The sequence below is a fragment of the Nomascus leucogenys genome, chromosome 18, assembly GCF_006542625.1.
Source record: "Nomascus leucogenys isolate Asia chromosome 18, Asia_NLE_v1, whole genome shotgun sequence".
NCBI classification, from domain to species: Eukaryota; Metazoa; Chordata; class Mammalia; order Primates; family Hylobatidae; genus Nomascus; species Nomascus leucogenys.
Genome location: NC_044398.1, coordinates 102,400,352 through 102,417,976, shown reverse-complemented (window position 1 = coordinate 102,417,976; position 17,625 = coordinate 102,400,352). Strand labels below are relative to the sequence as shown.

The following is a 17,625-nucleotide window of genomic DNA, read 5'->3' as shown; positions in this document are numbered from 1 at the left end:
GCCTGTCTTCCCCTGCATCCCCAACCAGCTCCATCCTGCCTCAGCAGCTGTCTCAGCCCCAATCCCACTGCCTGAGCTCCAGCAGCAAGGATCAGGACGTCCCAAGCCCTTGACCGCACAGGAGACCCCGTCTCCCACCCACCCTCACAAGGTGCTCCTAGGAGGAGGCGGGGTGGACACCAGCAAGCCGGCAGCAGGACATGCTTTATTCTGAGCAGGCTGGGCCCTTCGGCCACCGGCTGAGAGCACAGACTGGGTGGGGCTGTCGTCCACAAGGTCGGGCCTAGGGAGGCAGGGTTCGTGCCTCACAGAGCCTCCGGCAGGGATGCACATGTGCTGGGGTGAAGGAGGGGCTTAGTTTTTCCGGAAGATCAGGCATTTGTTGTTGGCTGGCATGTCCACCTGGAGAAACGCTTTGCTGGAGGACGGCCCTCAACCCCTAGATAGGTTGCCTGGGCCCCCGCTCCCCCACCTACCATCCTCTCCAGGAGCAGGCCACTGGCCTGTCCCAGGTCCTCCAGGAGGGCTGTGTCCCGAAGCCCCCATTCCGGGTTCCTGCAGAGGGTGGGGAGATGGAGTCGTGGCCTGGGGGGTGCCACCCAAGCCACCTGCCACCTGAGCCAGACCCCCCACCACTAGCTCTGACCTGCATCTGAGCATCAGGTCGAAGTCCACGTTGCTCTGGGGGGAGATCTTCCCATTGATGGCATAGGGCTGCGGGCATGGGGACACAGCCCACTGGACCAAGGTCGGGTATTTCCCAGAGAGTCTGGGACAGACTCGCAGGCTGGGGTTCGGAGAATGAAAGGGCACCCCCTCCCTGTCCCCAAGAGGGAGTCAGCCAAGGCCAGGCTGGTGGGCAAGGGGGTAGGGAGGCTGGCAGGTGACCCAGGGAGGGGTGCAGAGTGGAAGTGGAGGGGAGGCCGTGCTGATGGCTGGGTGGGGAGCAGGGAACCCAGGAAGGAGGACTCTCAGCAGGGCAGGAGAGAGCAGCTAGGACTGGGAGCGGGAGGCCGGCCATGGACAGGCCCACTCACCCCATAGGTGATGAGCAGGGCCCTGGGTTTGAGCAGGTGTCCTGCTGCTCTGAAGAGCCCCTGGGGAGTAGGGAACAGGACGGCAGTGAGGTGCTGCCCCCAACAGAAGCCAAGCTCTGAGGCTGGAGAGCCTCACCCTGACTGTGATGGGGGAGGCTGGAGACCCTCACCCCGACTGTGATGGGGGCAAATCTGGTATCCCGGCTGCCCCCATGCAGGGCGAGGGGCACCAGGGCAGACGCCCTTGCTGGGCTCCCCACAGACCTCCGTGCAGCGCAGGGGGCTGACATGGGCCATGTTGATGCAGAGCAACAGGTCCAGCGACTGTGGCAGGATCCCGCCCCAGTGCTCCCAGCCCCACGTCACGTCCAGGTGCAGCGGGGCCTTCACGTTGGTCAGCCCCTGGGCTTGCGTGGTGGCCGCGATGCTGCAGGAGGGGAACGCTTAGGTGGGGGCCAAGTTCTGCGCACCCGCCTTTCCGACGCCCCCACGGACTTTCTTAGGGGCGGCTGGGGGGCACGTTGAGGAGCGGAGGCCAAAGCGGCTGGGAAGGGAAACCCCGACGACCACCCACTTCCGCAGCTGCGGGGGCCACACAGCTAGGGCCTGCCCCGGGGGCACCCCCAGGCTCCCACCCCGCACCCTCAGAGCCCGAGCCGCATCATTTTTCTCCGGGGCTGCGGGGCGTGGGCTCTTGAGGCCCCGGACCGCCGCACCGATCGGAGTGGCCGCCCCGGGGGGCCGCACCTGTCCAGGCAGCGCTGGTCCACGTCCGACGGCTGCCACTCGGCCAGGGGGAAGGCCCGCGCGAAGTGCGCCGCGTGCTGGCCGGAGCCCGAGGCCACCTCGAGTACGCGGACGCCGCGCTGGGCCGGGTCCAGGTACTGCCGCAGCACGTGCAGGATGGGATCCTTATTCCGCTCCGCGGCCGCCGCCACCAGCATCGCGGCCGCAACAACTCCCTGCCGCGGACTCGGCGCGCGGGTCCCGTCGGGGGCGGTGCCCGGGCTCCCGCGGGGCACGTCGGGAGCTGTAGTCCAGATGCCGCGGGGGCGCGTCGGGAGCTAATAAACTACAACTCCCAGGAGCACGCGCGCCTCCCGTTAAAGGACCCGCAGCCGCCAGAGGCACGGTGGGGAGAGGCTCAGCAGTGGGTGGTGGCCCCGGGCAGGGGACTGAACGGCGAGCTTGGCTTGCTGGTTTACTAGGCGCCTCAGCTCAGGCACCCTGCTGCCCATGGCCGTCCAGGGTTTTCAGGGCACCTGTGTCACTCTCCGAAATGTGTGTCAGCGCTGCGCCCGACTGGGCACCTTCCCTTGGTTTCGGGTTTTCTCTCCTTTATAAATTTCCGGCGTTAGCGGGAGTTCGTTGTTCAAATGGGAAAAAAATGTTACTGCGCCGCCCGGGAATCGAACCCGGGTCGCAAGAATGGGAATCTTGCATGATACCACTACACCAGCGGCGCCGTTGAAACCGGGCGTTGCCCGCGGAGCCAAGAGACTGTGACACGGAAAGTGTTCTGCGCATGCGCCGCCGCTGGCGCCGGGCTCAGCTCAAGGGAGCTGGCGACTGCATAGGAGGACCCAGCTGGCGGGGCCGCGACGGTAAGAGTCTCGCGGTGCCCCCCAGTGCCGGAGGGGAAGGAGCGGGCGTGAAGGACACAGGCTGGAGGGAGGACAGTCTCGATTCGGGCCTGAGCGGTGGAAGCCGTTGGCCTTCGTGAGCCGTTGGGGACGGGGCCCTGTCGGGGCGGGGCTGGGGAGAGGGCGGGGCTGGGCTGGGGCCCCCTGTTGGGACGAATTTAGGGCGGGGTTGCCGGAGGGGCGGGGGCACATCGGGGCGGGTCCGATATAGGAGGCGGGGCTAGGGGAGCGGCGGGACATGAGTGTGGACGGGAGGGTTGGGGCGGGGCTGCGGCAGGGGCGGCAGGGGCGGCAGAGGGCGGGGCGGGCGGTCCCAGCCTGCGGGAACTGGGCGGTCTGCGGGAGGGGTACGAATAATACCCCAGGGTCTCTCTGTGACATTAGGGTAACAGCACCAGCTCGGGGCCCACGGATAGTGTGAGGGGTCGGTCGGTGACCCCCAAAGACCCCCGAAATCAAGTCACAGGCCGCGATTTGTGTGCGCCCGAGGGTTGGGGTCCCAGCCTCAGAGCCGGGCTCTGCTCCAGAAAGTGCCGAGCGCCTGGCTCTGCAGTCAGGACTGGCTTAGCGCCTTTGCTGGGCCGTTTTTCACCAATGGGAACCCCATATCGCTCTGGCTAGGGCGAGGAGGTTGGAAGGGATAAACCAGGGAGGGCCAGTCACGTGGCTCAGGGCAGGAGAGTGGCTTACAGTCTGCCAGTCTGGGACTGGGAACGCGGGCCATGGGGGGCTCAGGGAGTCAGGGGTCAGGGACAGCCCTGCCAGGAGATGTTGGTGTCCGCCGTGGTGGTGACTGGCCAGACCCTGCAGCAGGCTCTCCGGCCCAAGCCCCGGCTTTCCTCGCCTGACTGGCCACCTCCATCTCTCCTTCTGTGGGCTGAGCACTTTCCCTGTGCCTCCTTCAACGCGCACCCTGCCCCCAACCCCCACCTCGAGGAGAGCTCCAGGAGGAGGGATCTATGATGACCAGGGGTTCTCCTGGGGCCCAGGCACCTCTCCTCACCCAGATTTCACCTGGGCTTCCCTAGGCACAGGAAAGAGGAGCCCGAGATCAATCTCTCTGGGCCTTCCTGCTTCCCCCCTTGAAGGAAGCTGCATTCGGGAGCTGCCCACAGTGCTCAGCGCCTGGCAGGTTTAGTGTTGCCTGGCCTCAGGCTGGTGCTCACCTGCACGCTCATGACTTGGGGATGCATGCTGGGTAGGCCCCGCCTGTTCTCAGCACCCCCCGAGCTCAGAGCCTGGGAGGGCAACAGCCGGACTGGATGTGTCTGAGCAGAGGCGTTTGCTGCAATGGCCACATGTGAGCACACAGTCTCTGGGAAGTTGTGGATGCATGTCAGCGGCTGGCAGGGGTCTGGGACCCCCACAGGATGCCAAACATAGATCCCTGGAAGGGTCCCCCAGCCCCTGCCCTCCTGGTGGTGTCCCCGTTGGGTAGCCAGGGTCAAAGCGGTAGAAGCTCAGCCTCTCCTGAGACTGAATTTGGCTCCCCAAAGCCCCTCTTGAAGAACCGACCTTTCACCGGGTGGAAGGGACTGTGACACAGGCCACCCTTCCCAGTGCGTGTTTATCTACATGATAAAATACCAGTGCCCCAAGTGCCCCGCGTCCTGGATTCCATGCTGGGAGGGACACGGAGTCCCAGTCCTGCCCATACAGCAGCGCCTGCTGGCCTTGGCCTTGACGCTCACGCCCAGTCCCTGGACACATCCCCCTGGGAGGGACGGGACCCCCTCGCTGCGCCTCCCCTTCCAGGAGCCTGCCTGCCCCATCCGTCTTAGGGTCTGGCTTACAGGAGGTACTCAGGGATGCCTAAGGAGGGGCAATTCCTCTTGAGCCTTAGCTCCTCAGCCTCCTCCGCCACAGAGGGCCTGGAGGGCTCAGCCCCACGCGCACCCATCCTCACACGGCATTCAGGTCCAGCAGCAGGGTCCAGCTCCTCTCCTGGGGTCCAGTGCCACGTGCTCCATTCTCTGGACCCCACCCTGGGGTCCTGAGCGTCCTTCCTAAGCCCTCTGCAGTCCCCTTCTATCCCCACACCCACCACTACTTTCCTTGGTGTCTGAGTTTCGGTGGTTGCTGTAGGGAATTACCCCAGAGCTTGGTGGCTGAAAACAAATGTGTTTTCTCACAGTCGGGAGACAAGAAGGGCAAGACACAGGTGTCAACTCCCTCCAAAGGCCCTGCAGGAAAGTCCTTCCTGCCTCTTCCAGCATCTGGTGGCCCCAGGTGATCCTGGGCTCGTGACCATGTCAGTCCAATCTTCCAGTCCTCACGCAGCCTTCTCCTCTTTGTGTCTGTGCCCAAATCTCCCTCTCCTTTGTCTTGCAAGGGCACCTGTGATTGGATTTAGGGCCCACCCTCATCCCAGATGATTTTTTTTTTTTTTTTTTTTTTTGGAGACGGAGTCTTGCTCTGTCGCCCAGGCTGGAGTGCAGTGGTGCGATCTCGGCTCACTGCAAGCTCCGCCTCCCGGGGTCACGCCATTCTCCTGCCTCAGCCTCCCGAGTAGCTGGGACTACAGGCGCCCGCCACTACGCCCAGCTAATTTTTTTGTATTTTTAGTAAAGACAGGGTTTCACCCTGTTAGCCAGGATGGTCTCGATCTCCTGACCTCGCAATCCGCCCGCCTCAGCCTCCCAAAGTTCTGGGATTACAGGCGTGAGCCACTGCGCCCGGCCTTTTTTTTTTTTTTTTAGACGGAGTCTCGCTCTGTTGCCCAAGCTGGAGAGCAGCGGCACGATCTCGGCTCACGGCAACCTCTGCCTCCCGGGTTCAAGCAATTCTCCTGCCGCAGCCTCCCGAGTAGCTGAGATTACAGGTGCCCACCACCATGCCCGGTTAATTTTTGTATTTTTAGTAGAGACCGGGTTTCGCCGTGTTGGCCAGGCTGGTCTCGAACTCCTGACCTCAGGTGATCCGCCCACCTCAGCCTCCCAAAGTGCTAGGATGACAGGCGTGAGCCACAATGCCTGACCCCAGATGATTCGATCTCAAAATCCTTGCCTTGATTATATTTGCAAAAGTTTATTCCAAATAAGGTTGCATTCTGAAGTTCCAGGTGGATGTATTTTTGGGGGGCCACCACTGGATCTGGGGACAGGCCGAACAGTCCCGAAGAAACTGAGTGGCAGACTCCAGCCAGAGCCCTTTCTAGGGGGGCCAGTGGTTGCCTCCTCCATCGGCAGAACCTGAGCCAGAGCCTTGAAGGAACCTGTCTTCAAGACTGGGTGGGTCAGGACATGGGTTTGAGAGCTGGAAAACCGACAGGATGACTGAAAACCTGAGCTTTGTTCACTTTTTACATAAAATCTTAGTATCATAACTAGAGCCTTTTTCAAGAGGAAAAAAAGTACTTTTTTATTAGGATGATTGGGGTCTGTGAGGACCCTGCATGCTGGGGGAGGCCCCTTCCATCCAGCTGTCCTGCTCCAGGCCCTGTGCCCCTCCCCTGCCACCGAAAATGTGGCCTCTGTGGGGGCTTCACAAGCGAAGACAGTGTCTGTCCAGGGGAAGGCAGGCAGGAGAAGCTGACCTCACCAGGAGCCACAGCCTGTGCTGGGCCGCCGAGGGTTCCTGCCCAAATCGAACTGGCCCCAGGCCCCTGCAGCAGAGCTGGGGGCACGTCCAGACCTGACCTCTCGGGTCCCTGCCCAGGCCCCATGGATGCCACTCTAAGCATGGGAGCCCTGCCAGCTGTCCTCAGCCCAAGTGGGGCCGGGAGGGCCCCTCTGGGGCAGACCAGCCCAGCCCTGGTGGGTGCCAGGGACTTCAGCTGCCGGCCCTCACAATCTGGCCTTCCGCCTTCCTCAGCTCCCCCGGCTCCCTGCTGCCCTGAGGACCCCTGGGCTCTCCCCCTGCCCCCCGTCCCTTTTTGCCCACTGCTCTTCCCAGGGAGCCCTTATGAGGGCTGCTGGACCCAAGCTTTGACCTCAGATGTGGCCTATTGTTGGGGCTGGATGTTTGGGCCTCGTGGCTTGACCACCAGTGGCTGAAGCAAACGCTAGAGCTGCTGGGCTCTGGGCCAGTCCAGCTTGTCCTTGCCGCCTGCAGTGGGCCCCAAGGGTGGGGGGCCACCTTCGGGAGCCTGTGTGAGCTCGGATTATGCCCTTCCCCACATGGGGCTTCCCTCCCCAGCACCGCCCTCACTCTAACTCAGCTGGTCCTTGCTGCCAGGTCCTCGCTGCCAGGTCCTCCGCAGGAGCATATGCCCTCAGGCCACAGGCCCCCCAGCACCGTCCTGCCTCCCTGGCCTGTGTGAGTGATTGCGTTGAAGGTCACTGGGAGAAGCCAGGACAGGACGCAGGCTGCACAGATGACGGGGATCACACTGGCCTTCCTTGAAAGACATGATGCCTGATGCTGGTGGGGGGAGGGCAGAGCCAGGTGGGGGGAGGGGAAGTGGGGGAGTGGGGAAGGCGGGGGCAGGGATGGGGGTGGGAGGCAGAAAAGAGTCCGTGAGGAGTCCTTCCTAGGGGACATCTCAGGCTTGGCCTCCCTGGATGTGGCTTGCCAGCTCCTCTGCCCTCTGAGGGCCACAGGCTTGGCCCAGCCCTGCAGAGAAGGCAGCTGGGGATGGAAACCTCTTTCCTTCAGCTCTTCAGTCGTGCTGAGGATGGGTGCAGGGCCAAGGGCCACCTGGGTCAGAAGCTTCCCTGAGGGCCTCCCAGTAAGCCTGAAGCTCCCAGAAGGGAGGAGAAGCAGGGCCAGTGCATGGGGTGGGGGCTCCTCGGGCTGCGTCCCCCCAACAAGAGCCTCCCCTCACCCCTCCACGTGGTGCATGTTGCTTGCCTGGAGATTTAGACAGGAAGACTCTGGGCCCTGCCGCCCGCCTGCCACAGCTCCATTGTCAGCCACAGCATCCCTGAACTCTCCTCGGAGAATGTGGGGGCCACTGGACACCCCAGGCCCTGATGCTGGTACAGGCAGTCTCCTCTTGTTCCTGGACCAAACTGAGAGTCAGGCTGCTATTTGTCGTGGCCCAGTAACAGGATGCAGATGAACTGGCGGGGGGAAGAGGGTTTTTATTTCTGCAACCGGTTACAGGGAGAAGGCCTGGAAATTATCACCAGACCAAGTCAAATTACAAAGTTTTCCAGAGGTTGTGTACCTTCCAACCTGTATGTCTATGTGTAAGTGTGCATTCATCTAAAGACATAAGTGATTTTTTTTTGAGACGGAGTCTTGCTCTGTCGCCCAGGCTGGAGTGCAGTGTCGCAATCTCGGCTCACTATTTTTAGTAGAGACGGAGTTTCCTCGTGTTAGCCAGGATGGTCTCAATCTGACCTCGTGATCCGCCCGCCTCGGCCTCCCAAAGTGCTGGGATTACAGGCGTGAGCCACTGCGCCCGGCCAAGTGATTAACTTCTTTTAATCTATAATTAAGGTCTGAGTCCTGAAGACCTTCCTCTGGAACCTCAGTAAACTGACTTAATCTTGTTTCCCGCTAAAGCATGAAGGTTTGGGGAGTTCCTTCGGGCTCCCAATAAACTTGTCTGTGGAGGCCTGGAGAGTTTCTTCAGACCCCCAATAAACTTGTTGAATCCTAAACGGGTCCTATTAAGAATTCCTTCATTATCTTGTTGTGCTTCAAGGCCCAGGAGAGGCCTGGGCACGACTCTTGGTGGGCTTGTTACATTCCAGCCTTTGAAGAAGGGCACTGGCTTTTCTTCTTTAGAGTCTTCCTCTGTCCCCCAGGCTGGAGTGCAGTGATGTGATCTTGGCTCACTGCAACCTCCACCTCCTGGGTTCAAGTGATGATTGTCCTGTCTCAGTCTCCCGAGTAGCTGGGACTACAGGTGTGCGCCACCACACCCGGCAATTTTTTTTTTTTTTTTTGAGACAGTCTCACTCTTTTGCCCAGGCTGGAGTGCAGTGGCACGATCTCGGCTCACTGCAACCTCTGTCTCCCAGGTTCAAGTGATTCTCCTGCCTCAGCCTCCGGAGTAGCTGGGATTATAGGCGCTCAATACCACGCCCAGCTAATTTTTTTTTTTTTTTTTGGTATTTTTAGTAGAGATGGGGTTTCACTAAATTGGCCAGGCTGGTCTCGAACTCCTGACCTTAGGTGATCCACCTGCCTGGGCCTCCCAAAGTGCTGGGATTACAGGTGTGAGCCACTGCTCCTGGACAGTTTTTTAAGCTTTTAATATTTAACTAGCCACTCCGCACTGAAATAATTGTTATGGAGGCCTGCGTTAGTGAGACCTGGCCTGCCACACTCTCACATCTGTGGGGCGGGTACAGGAGCCCCAAGGGCCGAAGAGGCACACGGCGGGCCTCTGGGTGCACCTCGGCCTGGGGGCCAGGACGTGGGGCAGAGTGCAGCCAGGGTTCTGACTCCTGGGGTGGAAGGGAGACCCCCAGGGCATCCTGTCTCTACCCAAGTCCAGGGGGATGAGCCCCTTTTTCTCTTCTTAGACCCAGTCCCAAGACCCAAGCCAAGGGTGACCCTTCACACTGGCCCAGGCCTCTGCAGGCACCTTGGCTGAGGCTCCCCAAGTATGAGTGGTAAACCCTTGCCTCCAGCCTCTGCACAGAGCCCGCACACAGCCCCCAGCACAGGCGCTCCCAGCACAGAGCCCCCAGCACAGACTCCCCAGCACAGACGCCCCTAAGCACAGACGCCCCCAGCAAGCCCCCAGCACAGAGCCCCCAACACAGAGCTCCCCAGCAGAGACCCCCACACAGTCCCCCAGTATAGAAGCCCCCAGCAAAGCCCTCCTGCACAGACACCCCCAGCACAGAGCCCCCAGTACAGGGCCCCCAGCGCAGACCCCCAGCACATGCCCCCAGCACAGGGCCCCCCAGCACAGGGCCCCCCAGCACAGAGCCCCCCCAGCACAGGGATCCTCCAGCACAAGTCCCACAGCACAGGGCCTGCAGCACAGGTTCTCCTCCAGCGCCTGTCAAAGGTGGGCCCCGGGGCTCCGAGGACCCTGCTCGCACATCGCCGCTGACCCCTCAGGGCCCTTGAGTCCTCGCCGCCAGCAGTCTGAGTCCGGTACCCCGGGACTCGCCTAGCCTCCGGGCAGCAACTGCCTTCCCGGGCAGCAGGGCGCCTCGTCCGCCTTGGCCTCGGGCCGCCGGGGGCGGGGGCGGGGTTGCTGCCGGCTCCGCCCCCGCCTGCCAGTTTCCCAAAGGGCCCAAGCACCGCCTCCGCCGCGTGTCCGGGGGTTAGCCCGAGCCCTGCGGGCCCTTTAAGGGCCGGGGGCGTGTAGCGGGCCCGCCCCTCCCGCAGCGCCCGCCGTCCGTTAAGTGCGAGCCCCGGCGCAGGGGCCGGATCTGGCCGGGGGCCGGCGGCGGTGTGGGAGCGGCGCGTCATGTACACCATCACCAAGGGGCCCAGCAAGCTGGTCGCGCAGCGCCGCACAGGTGCGCACGGGCCGGGGAACGGGAACGGGGACGGGGCGGGGCGCGGCGGCGGCTGACCGCCCTCCGGTACCCGCAGGTCCCACGCAGCAGCAGGTGGAGGGCCGGCTCGGCGAGCTCCTGAAATGCCGGCAGCCCGCGCCGCCGACCTCGCAGCCCCCGCGGGCGCAGCCCTTCGCGCAGCCGCCGGGACCCTGGCCCTTGTCGAGGTGAGACGCGCGCGGCCCCGGCCCAGCCCGGCCCGGCTTCCCCTCCCCCGCCGGCCGCCCTGGAGCGGAGGGTGACCTTGGGGAGATGTTAGTGAGGTCCGGCCACGTGCTGCAGGCGGGGCGGGCGCTCCGGGCACTGGGGGTGCGCGCGTCCTGCCCACTACGCGCCCGCGGGCCTGCGCCTCGCACTTCCGCCTCACCTGGCCGGGCCCGGGCCCCCAGCGGGGAGAAAGCCGGCCAGTTCCTGGGTCGCAGGGGCCTCCAGCGGCCGAGGTCGGCGCTTCGGGCGACCTTGGGCTGCTGGTGGAACCCTGACGTGCAGTAGGCCCAGGCCAGGGTTCGCGGAGAGCGTCGGGCGCTGGTCCTCAAGGTCTCCCGGCTCTGCCCTTGCAGAGCTCAGTGGGGGAGACGTGCGTGCGTTTCCTTGCGGCAGGGTCGCTGCCCTCCTCCGGTCTTCACCCCAGACACCCTGGGGGCAGTGGGGCCTTCTCCTCTCCGGTTGCTTCTGCTTTTCTTAACCCAGTGCCCTCCCGAGACCACAGGAGCCTCAGTCCGGCCACTGTGGCCTCCCCGTGACGATGACCCAGAGGTTGGACAGCCCTGCAGGGCTGGACGTTTGACTTTGGCTCATTTCCTCCACCGTTCCCTTCATTTATCCTGTGCATCTCCCAGGCCTGTGGATTTTGCTGTGTCCCCAAGCCGGCCCGAAGGCTCCTGGAGGTGGTAGGGTCATGGCCTGAGGCGGTGCTGGGGAGGAGAGCTCGGGCCAGGAGTTCAGGGCAGCTACAGGTGGGGGGGTGCCGAGCCACCCTCAGCCTGCCCCCTGCCTACCTCTCAGACACGTGTGGAGGCCTGTGGGGACACGTGTTTGAGGCTCCAGCGGGGCGGGGGCTCTCTGGGGCTCCATCCTAGTGAGGTAAGTGCCCTCGACCAGAGGCGCCTTCTGGCGGGAGGTGAGTGGGCCCCGAGGTGCTTCCAGCATCCCAGCTCTGCTGGGACGCTCCGCGGACATCACCCCTGGTCCTCGTGGCTGCTCCACCTCCCAAGGGAGGAAACTGAGGCACCCCTGTAGCCACCACCTGGTCCCCAGGCAGGGAGCATGAGGCTGGAGTGGCCCAGGGTGATGCTGTCTCTCTTAACCTGGGGAAACCACCTAACTTCTCTTTCCAAGACCCCACTGCTAGGGAGGGCAGGGGCAAGGCTGTGGCACAGTTCAGGGGAGTTAGGGAAGAAGACGGAAATGCTTCCCAGAGTTCCCCATGGGACCCCAAGGGTCCCAGTGGGCAACACCAGGCCCACTGGCTGTTGTCTCTTTTTTTTTTTTGGAGACGGAGTCTCACTCTGTCGCCCAGGCTGGAGTGCAGTGGCGCAATATCAGCTCACTGCAACCTCTGCCTCCCGGGTTCAAGCGATTCTCCTGCCTCAACCTCCTCAGTAGCTGGGACTACAGGTGCGTGCCACCATGCCTGTCTAATTTTGTATTTTTGTATTTCACCATGTTGGCCAGGATGGTCTCGATCCCCTGACCTCATGATCCGCCCGCCTCAGCCCCCCAAAGTGCTGGGATTACAGGTGTGAGCCACCGCGCCCGGCCTGTTCTCTTAAAGTCCTCATGTGAGGTCCTCTGTCAGCCAGTGGGACCTGTGGCAGTTGAGTGGGCTTCACCCCATGTGCAGCGGGGCTGGAGGAGCCCTGGGCAGGGCAGGATGTGTGCTGCCCTCTCCTCCCTGGGGTCACCCACGTTCCCACCCCCAGGCCCCAGTGCTGGGAGCTTCTGGCAGCAGTGGAATCTCTGCATGAAGCCCCCATCCTGCTCCTGCACCTTCTTGGGGCAACCACCTTCTCTCTGTTTCTTTTTTTTTTGAAATGGAGTTTTGCTCTGTTGCCCAGGCTGGAGTGCGATGGCAGGATCTCCGTGCACTGCAACCTCCGCCTCCTGGGTTCAAGCGATTCTCCTGCCTCAGCCTCCCAAGTAGCTGGGATTACAGGCATGTGCCACCACGCCCGGCTAATCTTGTATTTTTAGTAGAGTCAGGGTTTCTCCATGTTGGTCAGGCTGGTCTCGAACTTCCTACCTCCGGTGATGCGCCCACCTCGGCCTCCCAAAGTGCTGGGGTTACAGGCGTGAGTCACCACGCTTGGCCAACCACCTTCCCTCTGAACCACCCCACGCCACGCTGCCACCCACCTCCCTTTCTTTTACTTCATTTAATTTTTTTCTTTTTGAGACAAGGTCCTGCTCTGTCACCCAGGCCGGGGTGCAGTGGTGCAATCATGGCTCACTGCAGCCTCAACCTCCCCAGTTCAAGCGATCCTCCCACCTCTCAACTTCCTGAGTAGGTGGGACAACAGGCGAGCACCACACCTGGCTCATTTTTAAATTTTATGTAGATGGGTCTCACTATGTGGCCCAGGCTAGTATTAAATTCCTGGGTTCGAGCAATCCTCCCGCCTTGGCCTGTGGAAGCGTTGGGATTATAGGCGTGGCCCACTGCGCCTGGCCCTGCCCTGCCTTTTCTTCTCCTTGGTGCTTTTCGCTGCTCCTCATCTCTCACTGACTGGGTGCGGGAGGGGGGTATCAGGGTCCCTGTGCATCTCCTGGTGCACCCGGAGGGTCAAGGCTTGTCACCCATGATGTGTGCTGTCTCTGGTTCCTGCCAGGCACAGGTCTGGGCACTGCCCACGACGGTGACAGACCAGAGACACCTTGGTTTTTTTTTTTTTTTTTTTTTCCTGAGACGGAGTCTTGCTCTGTAGCCCAGGCTGGAGTGCAGTGGTATGATCTCGGCTCACTACAAGCTCAACCTTCCGGGTTCAGGCCATTCTCCTGCCTCAGCCTCCCGAGTAGCTGGGACCACAGGCGCCCTCCACCACGCCCGACTAATTTTTTTTTTTTTTTTTTTTTTTTTTTTTTTTTTTTTTTTTGAGACGGAGTCTCGCTCTGTCGCCCAGGCTGGAGTGCAGTGGCGCAATCTCGGCTCACTGCAAGCTCCGCCTCCCGGGTTCACGCCTTTCTCCTGCCTCAGCCTCTCCGAGTAGCTGGGACTACAGGCGCCCGCCACCACGCCCGGCTAATTTTTTTTGCATTTTTAGTAGAGACAGGGTTTCACCGTGGTCTGGATGTCCTGACCTCGTGATCCGCCTGCCTCGGCCTCCCAGAGTGCTGGGATTACAAGCGCGAGCCACCGCGCCCGGCCCGGCTAATTTTTTTGTATTTTTAGTAGAGACGGGGTTTCACCCTGTTAGCCAGGATGGTCTGGATCTCCTGACCTTGTGATCCACCCGCCTCGGCCTCCCAAAGTGCTGGGATTACAGACGTGAGCCACCATGCCTGGACACCTTTGTTTGTTTTTGAGATGGAGTCTCACTCTGTTGCCAGGCTGGAGTGCAGTGGCGTGATCTCGGCTCACTGCAATCTCCGCTTCCTGGGTTCAAGTGAGTCTCCCGCCCCAGCCTCCCGAGTAGCTGGTATTACAGGTGCCTGTCACCATGCCCGGCTAATTTTTAGTATTTTTAGTAGAGACGAGTTTCACCACGTATGCCAGGCTGGTCTTGAATTCCTGACCTCAGGCAACCCACCCGCCTCGGCCTCTCAAAGTGCTGGGATTATAGGCATGAGCCACCACGCCCAGCCCAGATACACCTTTGACAAGTTCTTCCTCCTGGTGGGAGACGGATGGGGGAGGCAGTAAGATAAACTGAGGCAATATAAGTAATAAGATGAAATGAGACCATGTGGTCACCCGACCCCAGGGCATATGGAGGGCGTGGTGACCGCAACAGGAAGGGACAATGGAATGAACCGCACAGGGCGAGAAGGGGCAGCCCAAAAGAGACCGAGGGTCTGAGGCCCAGTGAGGGCAGGCTGGGGGGCTGGCTTGGGGGCTGTACTGGCTCAGGGTCATGGACTCTGTTGTTGGATTTGCCTTGATATCCTGGTGCTGTCCCCACTCAGCATGTAATATGCTCAGGTGGATTCTCTCCCAAGCCCTGCTTCATGGGCTGAAAAAGGGGTGGGCTGTGGAGGGGAGATGAGAGGATGTCCTCCACAGCCTTCACCTCCCTGGGCTGAAGTTTGCCCGGAGCAGTGTCCCTGGAAGTGGGAGAGGTTGGCAGTGATCCACAGGTGCACGCCGGGCGGGTGCCCTTTCCCCCAGAGAGCAGCGGCCTTATGTAACCAGAACCCCTGGGGCGGTGCCTGCCTCCTGGGGCCCATCTCTGCCTGAGAGCCGTCACCTCTGCCATGCGATTCACAGCCCCTGGCAATGTTCTTCTCTTCTTAGACATTGATAATCCAACCTCCAAGCTTGCTTGGAGTTTTTGGCTTTCCAAGGTGGGAGTGGGTTGCAGGCAAAGGAGCCTTCCAAGCGGACAAACTTTATTTCCTCTGGTTCGTGCAGAAACTCAGGCAGCAGGCAGGCCTGGGAGGTGCCCCGCCCCTGTCCCGTCTCCACCTGCACGTTTTAAGATCCTCTGTGGCCACCAGACCCTGCCAGCCCTGGGGCCGGCGGGACCCTGCGCCCCTCAAGACACTCCTCTTTATTTTAGTGCCCCTCTCAGCTGAGGAGGAACCGAGAGCGGCGCGGGGGCACCTGAGCCCAGGAAGGCAACAGGCCGGCCGGGACCGCGAGTGCCTGGCGGAGCAGGCGCAGCCCAGGACTCCCGGCTCCCACCTCTGGCTGTAGGTGCGGCCCCATTCCCTCCACGGCCCTGTCCCGGGCTTTGTGTGCTCAGGGCTCGGCCAGCTGGGGCCGCCCATCCCTGCCCTGGGCCCGGCTGGCCGGGACGGGCCCAGGGGCCCGCTAGACATTGCGTGCGGCACTGCGGGAGCCATCTCATTTGGCATCGCCCCTTGTCTCGGGTCGGTGGGGAGTGGGCGAGGGTTATAGTCACTCTCCCAACTCAGGGACTGCCCATCCCGGCACCCAGTCCTCATCCCATGGGACGTGGAGGCAGCCAGGGAAAGGGCAAAGGCCCCCCGTTCCCATCCAGGTCCATCCGTCCACGGAGGGAAACATCGTGGAGATGGAGGTGCTTCTGTGGGGCGAGAATGTGGCCTAGAACTACACCCAGAGTGGGGGGTTAGGGCAGAGAGACATGGTCATGGACGGGGTCGTGGCTCAGGTCAGAATCTAGGCTGCTGATGGGATGCAGGTGGCAGCATGGGCACCTGCAAGACCCTCGGAGGGGTACTGAGTGGGGCCCGACCAGAGGTCTGGGATACTAAGACTGAGGCCCCCACCCTACAGTCACTCACTTCCCTCAGGGCACAGGGCTGCAGGTGTGAGCTGAGCTGCCCATGGCTTGGGGCCTGCAAGAGAGGCTGGGGCCACCGGCTGCTGTGGGTGGCTGCTCTCTCTGGTTCAGGAAGTGCCTAGGCTGGCTGGGTCTGGGGACAGTGGGCTGGCCCGGGGCTGCTCCTGAGTTCTGCCAGGCAGCACCACGCCTGGGATGGGCACCAACCATGTCCGTCTCCTCCCTTCCTGCAGTCCAGGGCCAAGGCTTGTGTTCAATCGTGTGAATGGCCGGCGGGCCCCCTCCACGTCCCCATCCCTCGAGGGGACCCAGGAGACCTACACACTGGCCCACGAGGAGAACGTCCGCTTTGTTTCCGAAGGTAGCGAGTGGGGCCAGAGGGTGCGGCCTAGGCTGCTGGGTCGCAATAACATGGACCCGGGATGGCCCCACTTCAAGCTGACCCCCAGCCGCTGCAGGGCTGTGCGTTTCCTCGGCACTCTGCCCTTGTGTCCTGTGACCAGCCCTGTGTGGGGCTGGAGTCCAGGGTGACCATCAGGCCCTGGGTGGGCGACGGGGTGCCTGGGACCTGGCTCAGCCCGACTGCCCTCCTCCCACAGCCTGGCAGCAGGTGCAGCAGCAGCTGGATGGTGGCCCAGCCGGTGAGGGCGGGCCAAGGCCTGTGCAGTACGTGGAGAGGACCCCAAACCCCCGGCTGCAGAGTGAGCCCCCCAACCCTGGCCCCCCAGAGAGACCCCCCAGCCCCTCTGATCTGACCCAGACCCTGCCAGGTTCCCACCCCCGGGGATGAGGGAGGGGACTCCCTTCTTCCCAGCGCCTGCCGCACTCGGAGTCCGGGTGAGCGGCTTGTGGTTAGCTCCAGGGGAGAGATGCTGGCCGGCCTGGGAGGCAGCATCACTGCCCAGCCTTCTCTGCCCACAGACTTCGTGCCCATTGACCTAGACGAGTGGTGGGCGCAGCAGTTCCTGGCGAGAATCACCAGCTGTTCCTAGTGGCTGCTGGGAGGGGGCGCTGCTACACGGCCAACCTGTCGCCAGGAGAGAAGCATGGCGCCCCGCCCACCCACTGCGCCTGGCTGGGTGCCGGCCACACCTGAAGTGCCAGCATTTGGACTTTTGCACCTGTTTTTCCCTTGGCCCGGCTGTCCCAACCAAGCTGCCATGGCCAGGGGCTGAACCTGTCTGACCTCAGCCCTGCTCACTGTGCCCAGGGACCAGCGACCCGCCCCTGGGGCTGGCGGGGAGGAGCTCCAGGCTAATAAAGTCGAGAAACTGCCTTTTTGGAGTGTCTTTGACTTAGGACGGTGTAGGCGGGTCCTCATGTCCAGTTCCAGTCCACAGCCTGGGACGCCAGGCCCAGCACAAACTCCCCTTGTAGCGCTGTCCCCTCAGGCCGTTAGCTTCTCATCCAGCTGCCCTGCGACAGGTGGGAGGTCCGTTGGCCAGCTCCCCTTGCATGGAAGTCTGTGGACCCTGCTTTGCTCCTCCTTCCTCTCCCATTGGCGTTAACTGGGACCAGAGCCGAGACTCAAGGCCTAAAGACATTAAGTGGCCCTGAAGTGCAGTCCTGACCACCACCCCCCACCACCAGCACTGGGGCTGTGTCTCAGAACGCCAGGTCCCATTCTGAATCCGCCGGGCCCGGCCGCAGGACACTGGGCGAAGGAGTACGTGGGGGACCTGCTAGGACGAGCGTGGGAACCAGGCCCTCCGCGGGCGTCGGCACTAACTTCCCCGATGGACAGGGATGACCCAGCCCACCTGAGTCAGGACCCAGGGTACCGAGGTGTGGACCAGGGGCCTCCGGACGGCGAGAGAGCGGCAGGGTGAGGCCCGGCTGTCCGTGGCATGGCCAGGCCTCAGCGCGACCTCGCCTCGCTGCTTGCACGCGGCGGGAGCCCCGGCCGAGGCGCTGACAGGTGGGCGCGGGGGAGGGTCCGCAACCCGCGCGGGCTTCGAAGCCGGTCGGGCTAACACGGGGCTGCCTCGGGAGGCCCGCGGGGAAAAGGACGGCGGGATCAGCGGCCGGAGCAACCCTGGAGGCCGCTGACGTAAGCGGGGTACGCCTAAGGGGGAGGTCACGTGGCCAGGGCGCCGCCATGACGGCGGAA

General features: G+C 62.5%; 3 protein-coding genes, 1 non-coding gene and 1 pseudogene across 8 annotated transcripts; 2 read left to right on the top strand and 3 right to left on the bottom strand.

The window, feature by feature from the left end:
* Positions 1–186: 186 nt before the first annotated feature.
* Positions 187–2,053, bottom strand: METTL26 (methyltransferase like 26). Of its 5 annotated transcripts, none has more exons than XM_012497304.2 (6): positions 1,785–2,053; positions 1,302–1,464; positions 1,038–1,097; positions 647–820; positions 477–555; positions 187–402 (listed from the first exon to the last, which is right to left on the bottom strand). In XM_012497304.2, exons 1-6 carry the CDS (start codon positions 1,979–1,981, stop codon positions 284–286), a joined length of 792 nt encoding a protein of 263 aa, XP_012352758.1. In that variant the 5' UTR covers positions 1,982–2,053; the 3' UTR covers positions 187–283. The 5 variants fall into 5 exon arrangements, with proteins under 5 accessions (XP_012352758.1, XP_003269161.1, XP_003269162.1 ...); XM_003269113.4 differs by having other exon boundaries at positions 647–714; XM_003269114.3 differs by lacking the exon at positions 647–820.
* Positions 2,054–2,431: 378 nt separating this feature from the next.
* Positions 2,432–2,502, bottom strand: TRNAG-CCC. Its single transcript has one exon. It is a non-coding gene; the product is annotated as a tRNA-Gly (tRNA).
* Positions 2,503–2,562: 60 nt separating this feature from the next.
* Positions 2,563–7,909, top strand: LOC100603553 (annotated as a pseudogene).
* Positions 7,910–9,812: 1,903 nt separating this feature from the next.
* Positions 9,813–16,790, top strand: MCRIP2 (MAPK regulated corepressor interacting protein 2). The gene is given in 6 exon segments (XM_012497311.2): positions 9,813–10,053; positions 10,130–10,259; positions 15,749–15,876; positions 16,115–16,216; positions 16,437–16,466; positions 16,469–16,790. Coding segments are annotated over 6 exon segments (585 nt in total). The 5' UTR covers positions 9,813–10,001; the 3' UTR covers positions 16,612–16,790.
* On the bottom strand, positions 16,775–17,624 carry LOC115831236. Its single transcript, XM_030798620.1, has 2 exons — positions 17,276–17,624; positions 16,775–16,931 (listed from the first exon to the last, which is right to left on the bottom strand). Exons 1-2 carry the CDS (start codon positions 17,613–17,615, stop codon positions 16,903–16,905), a joined length of 369 nt encoding a protein of 122 aa, XP_030654480.1. The 5' UTR covers positions 17,616–17,624; the 3' UTR covers positions 16,775–16,902.
* Between the last annotated feature and the right edge of the window lies 1 nt (position 17,625).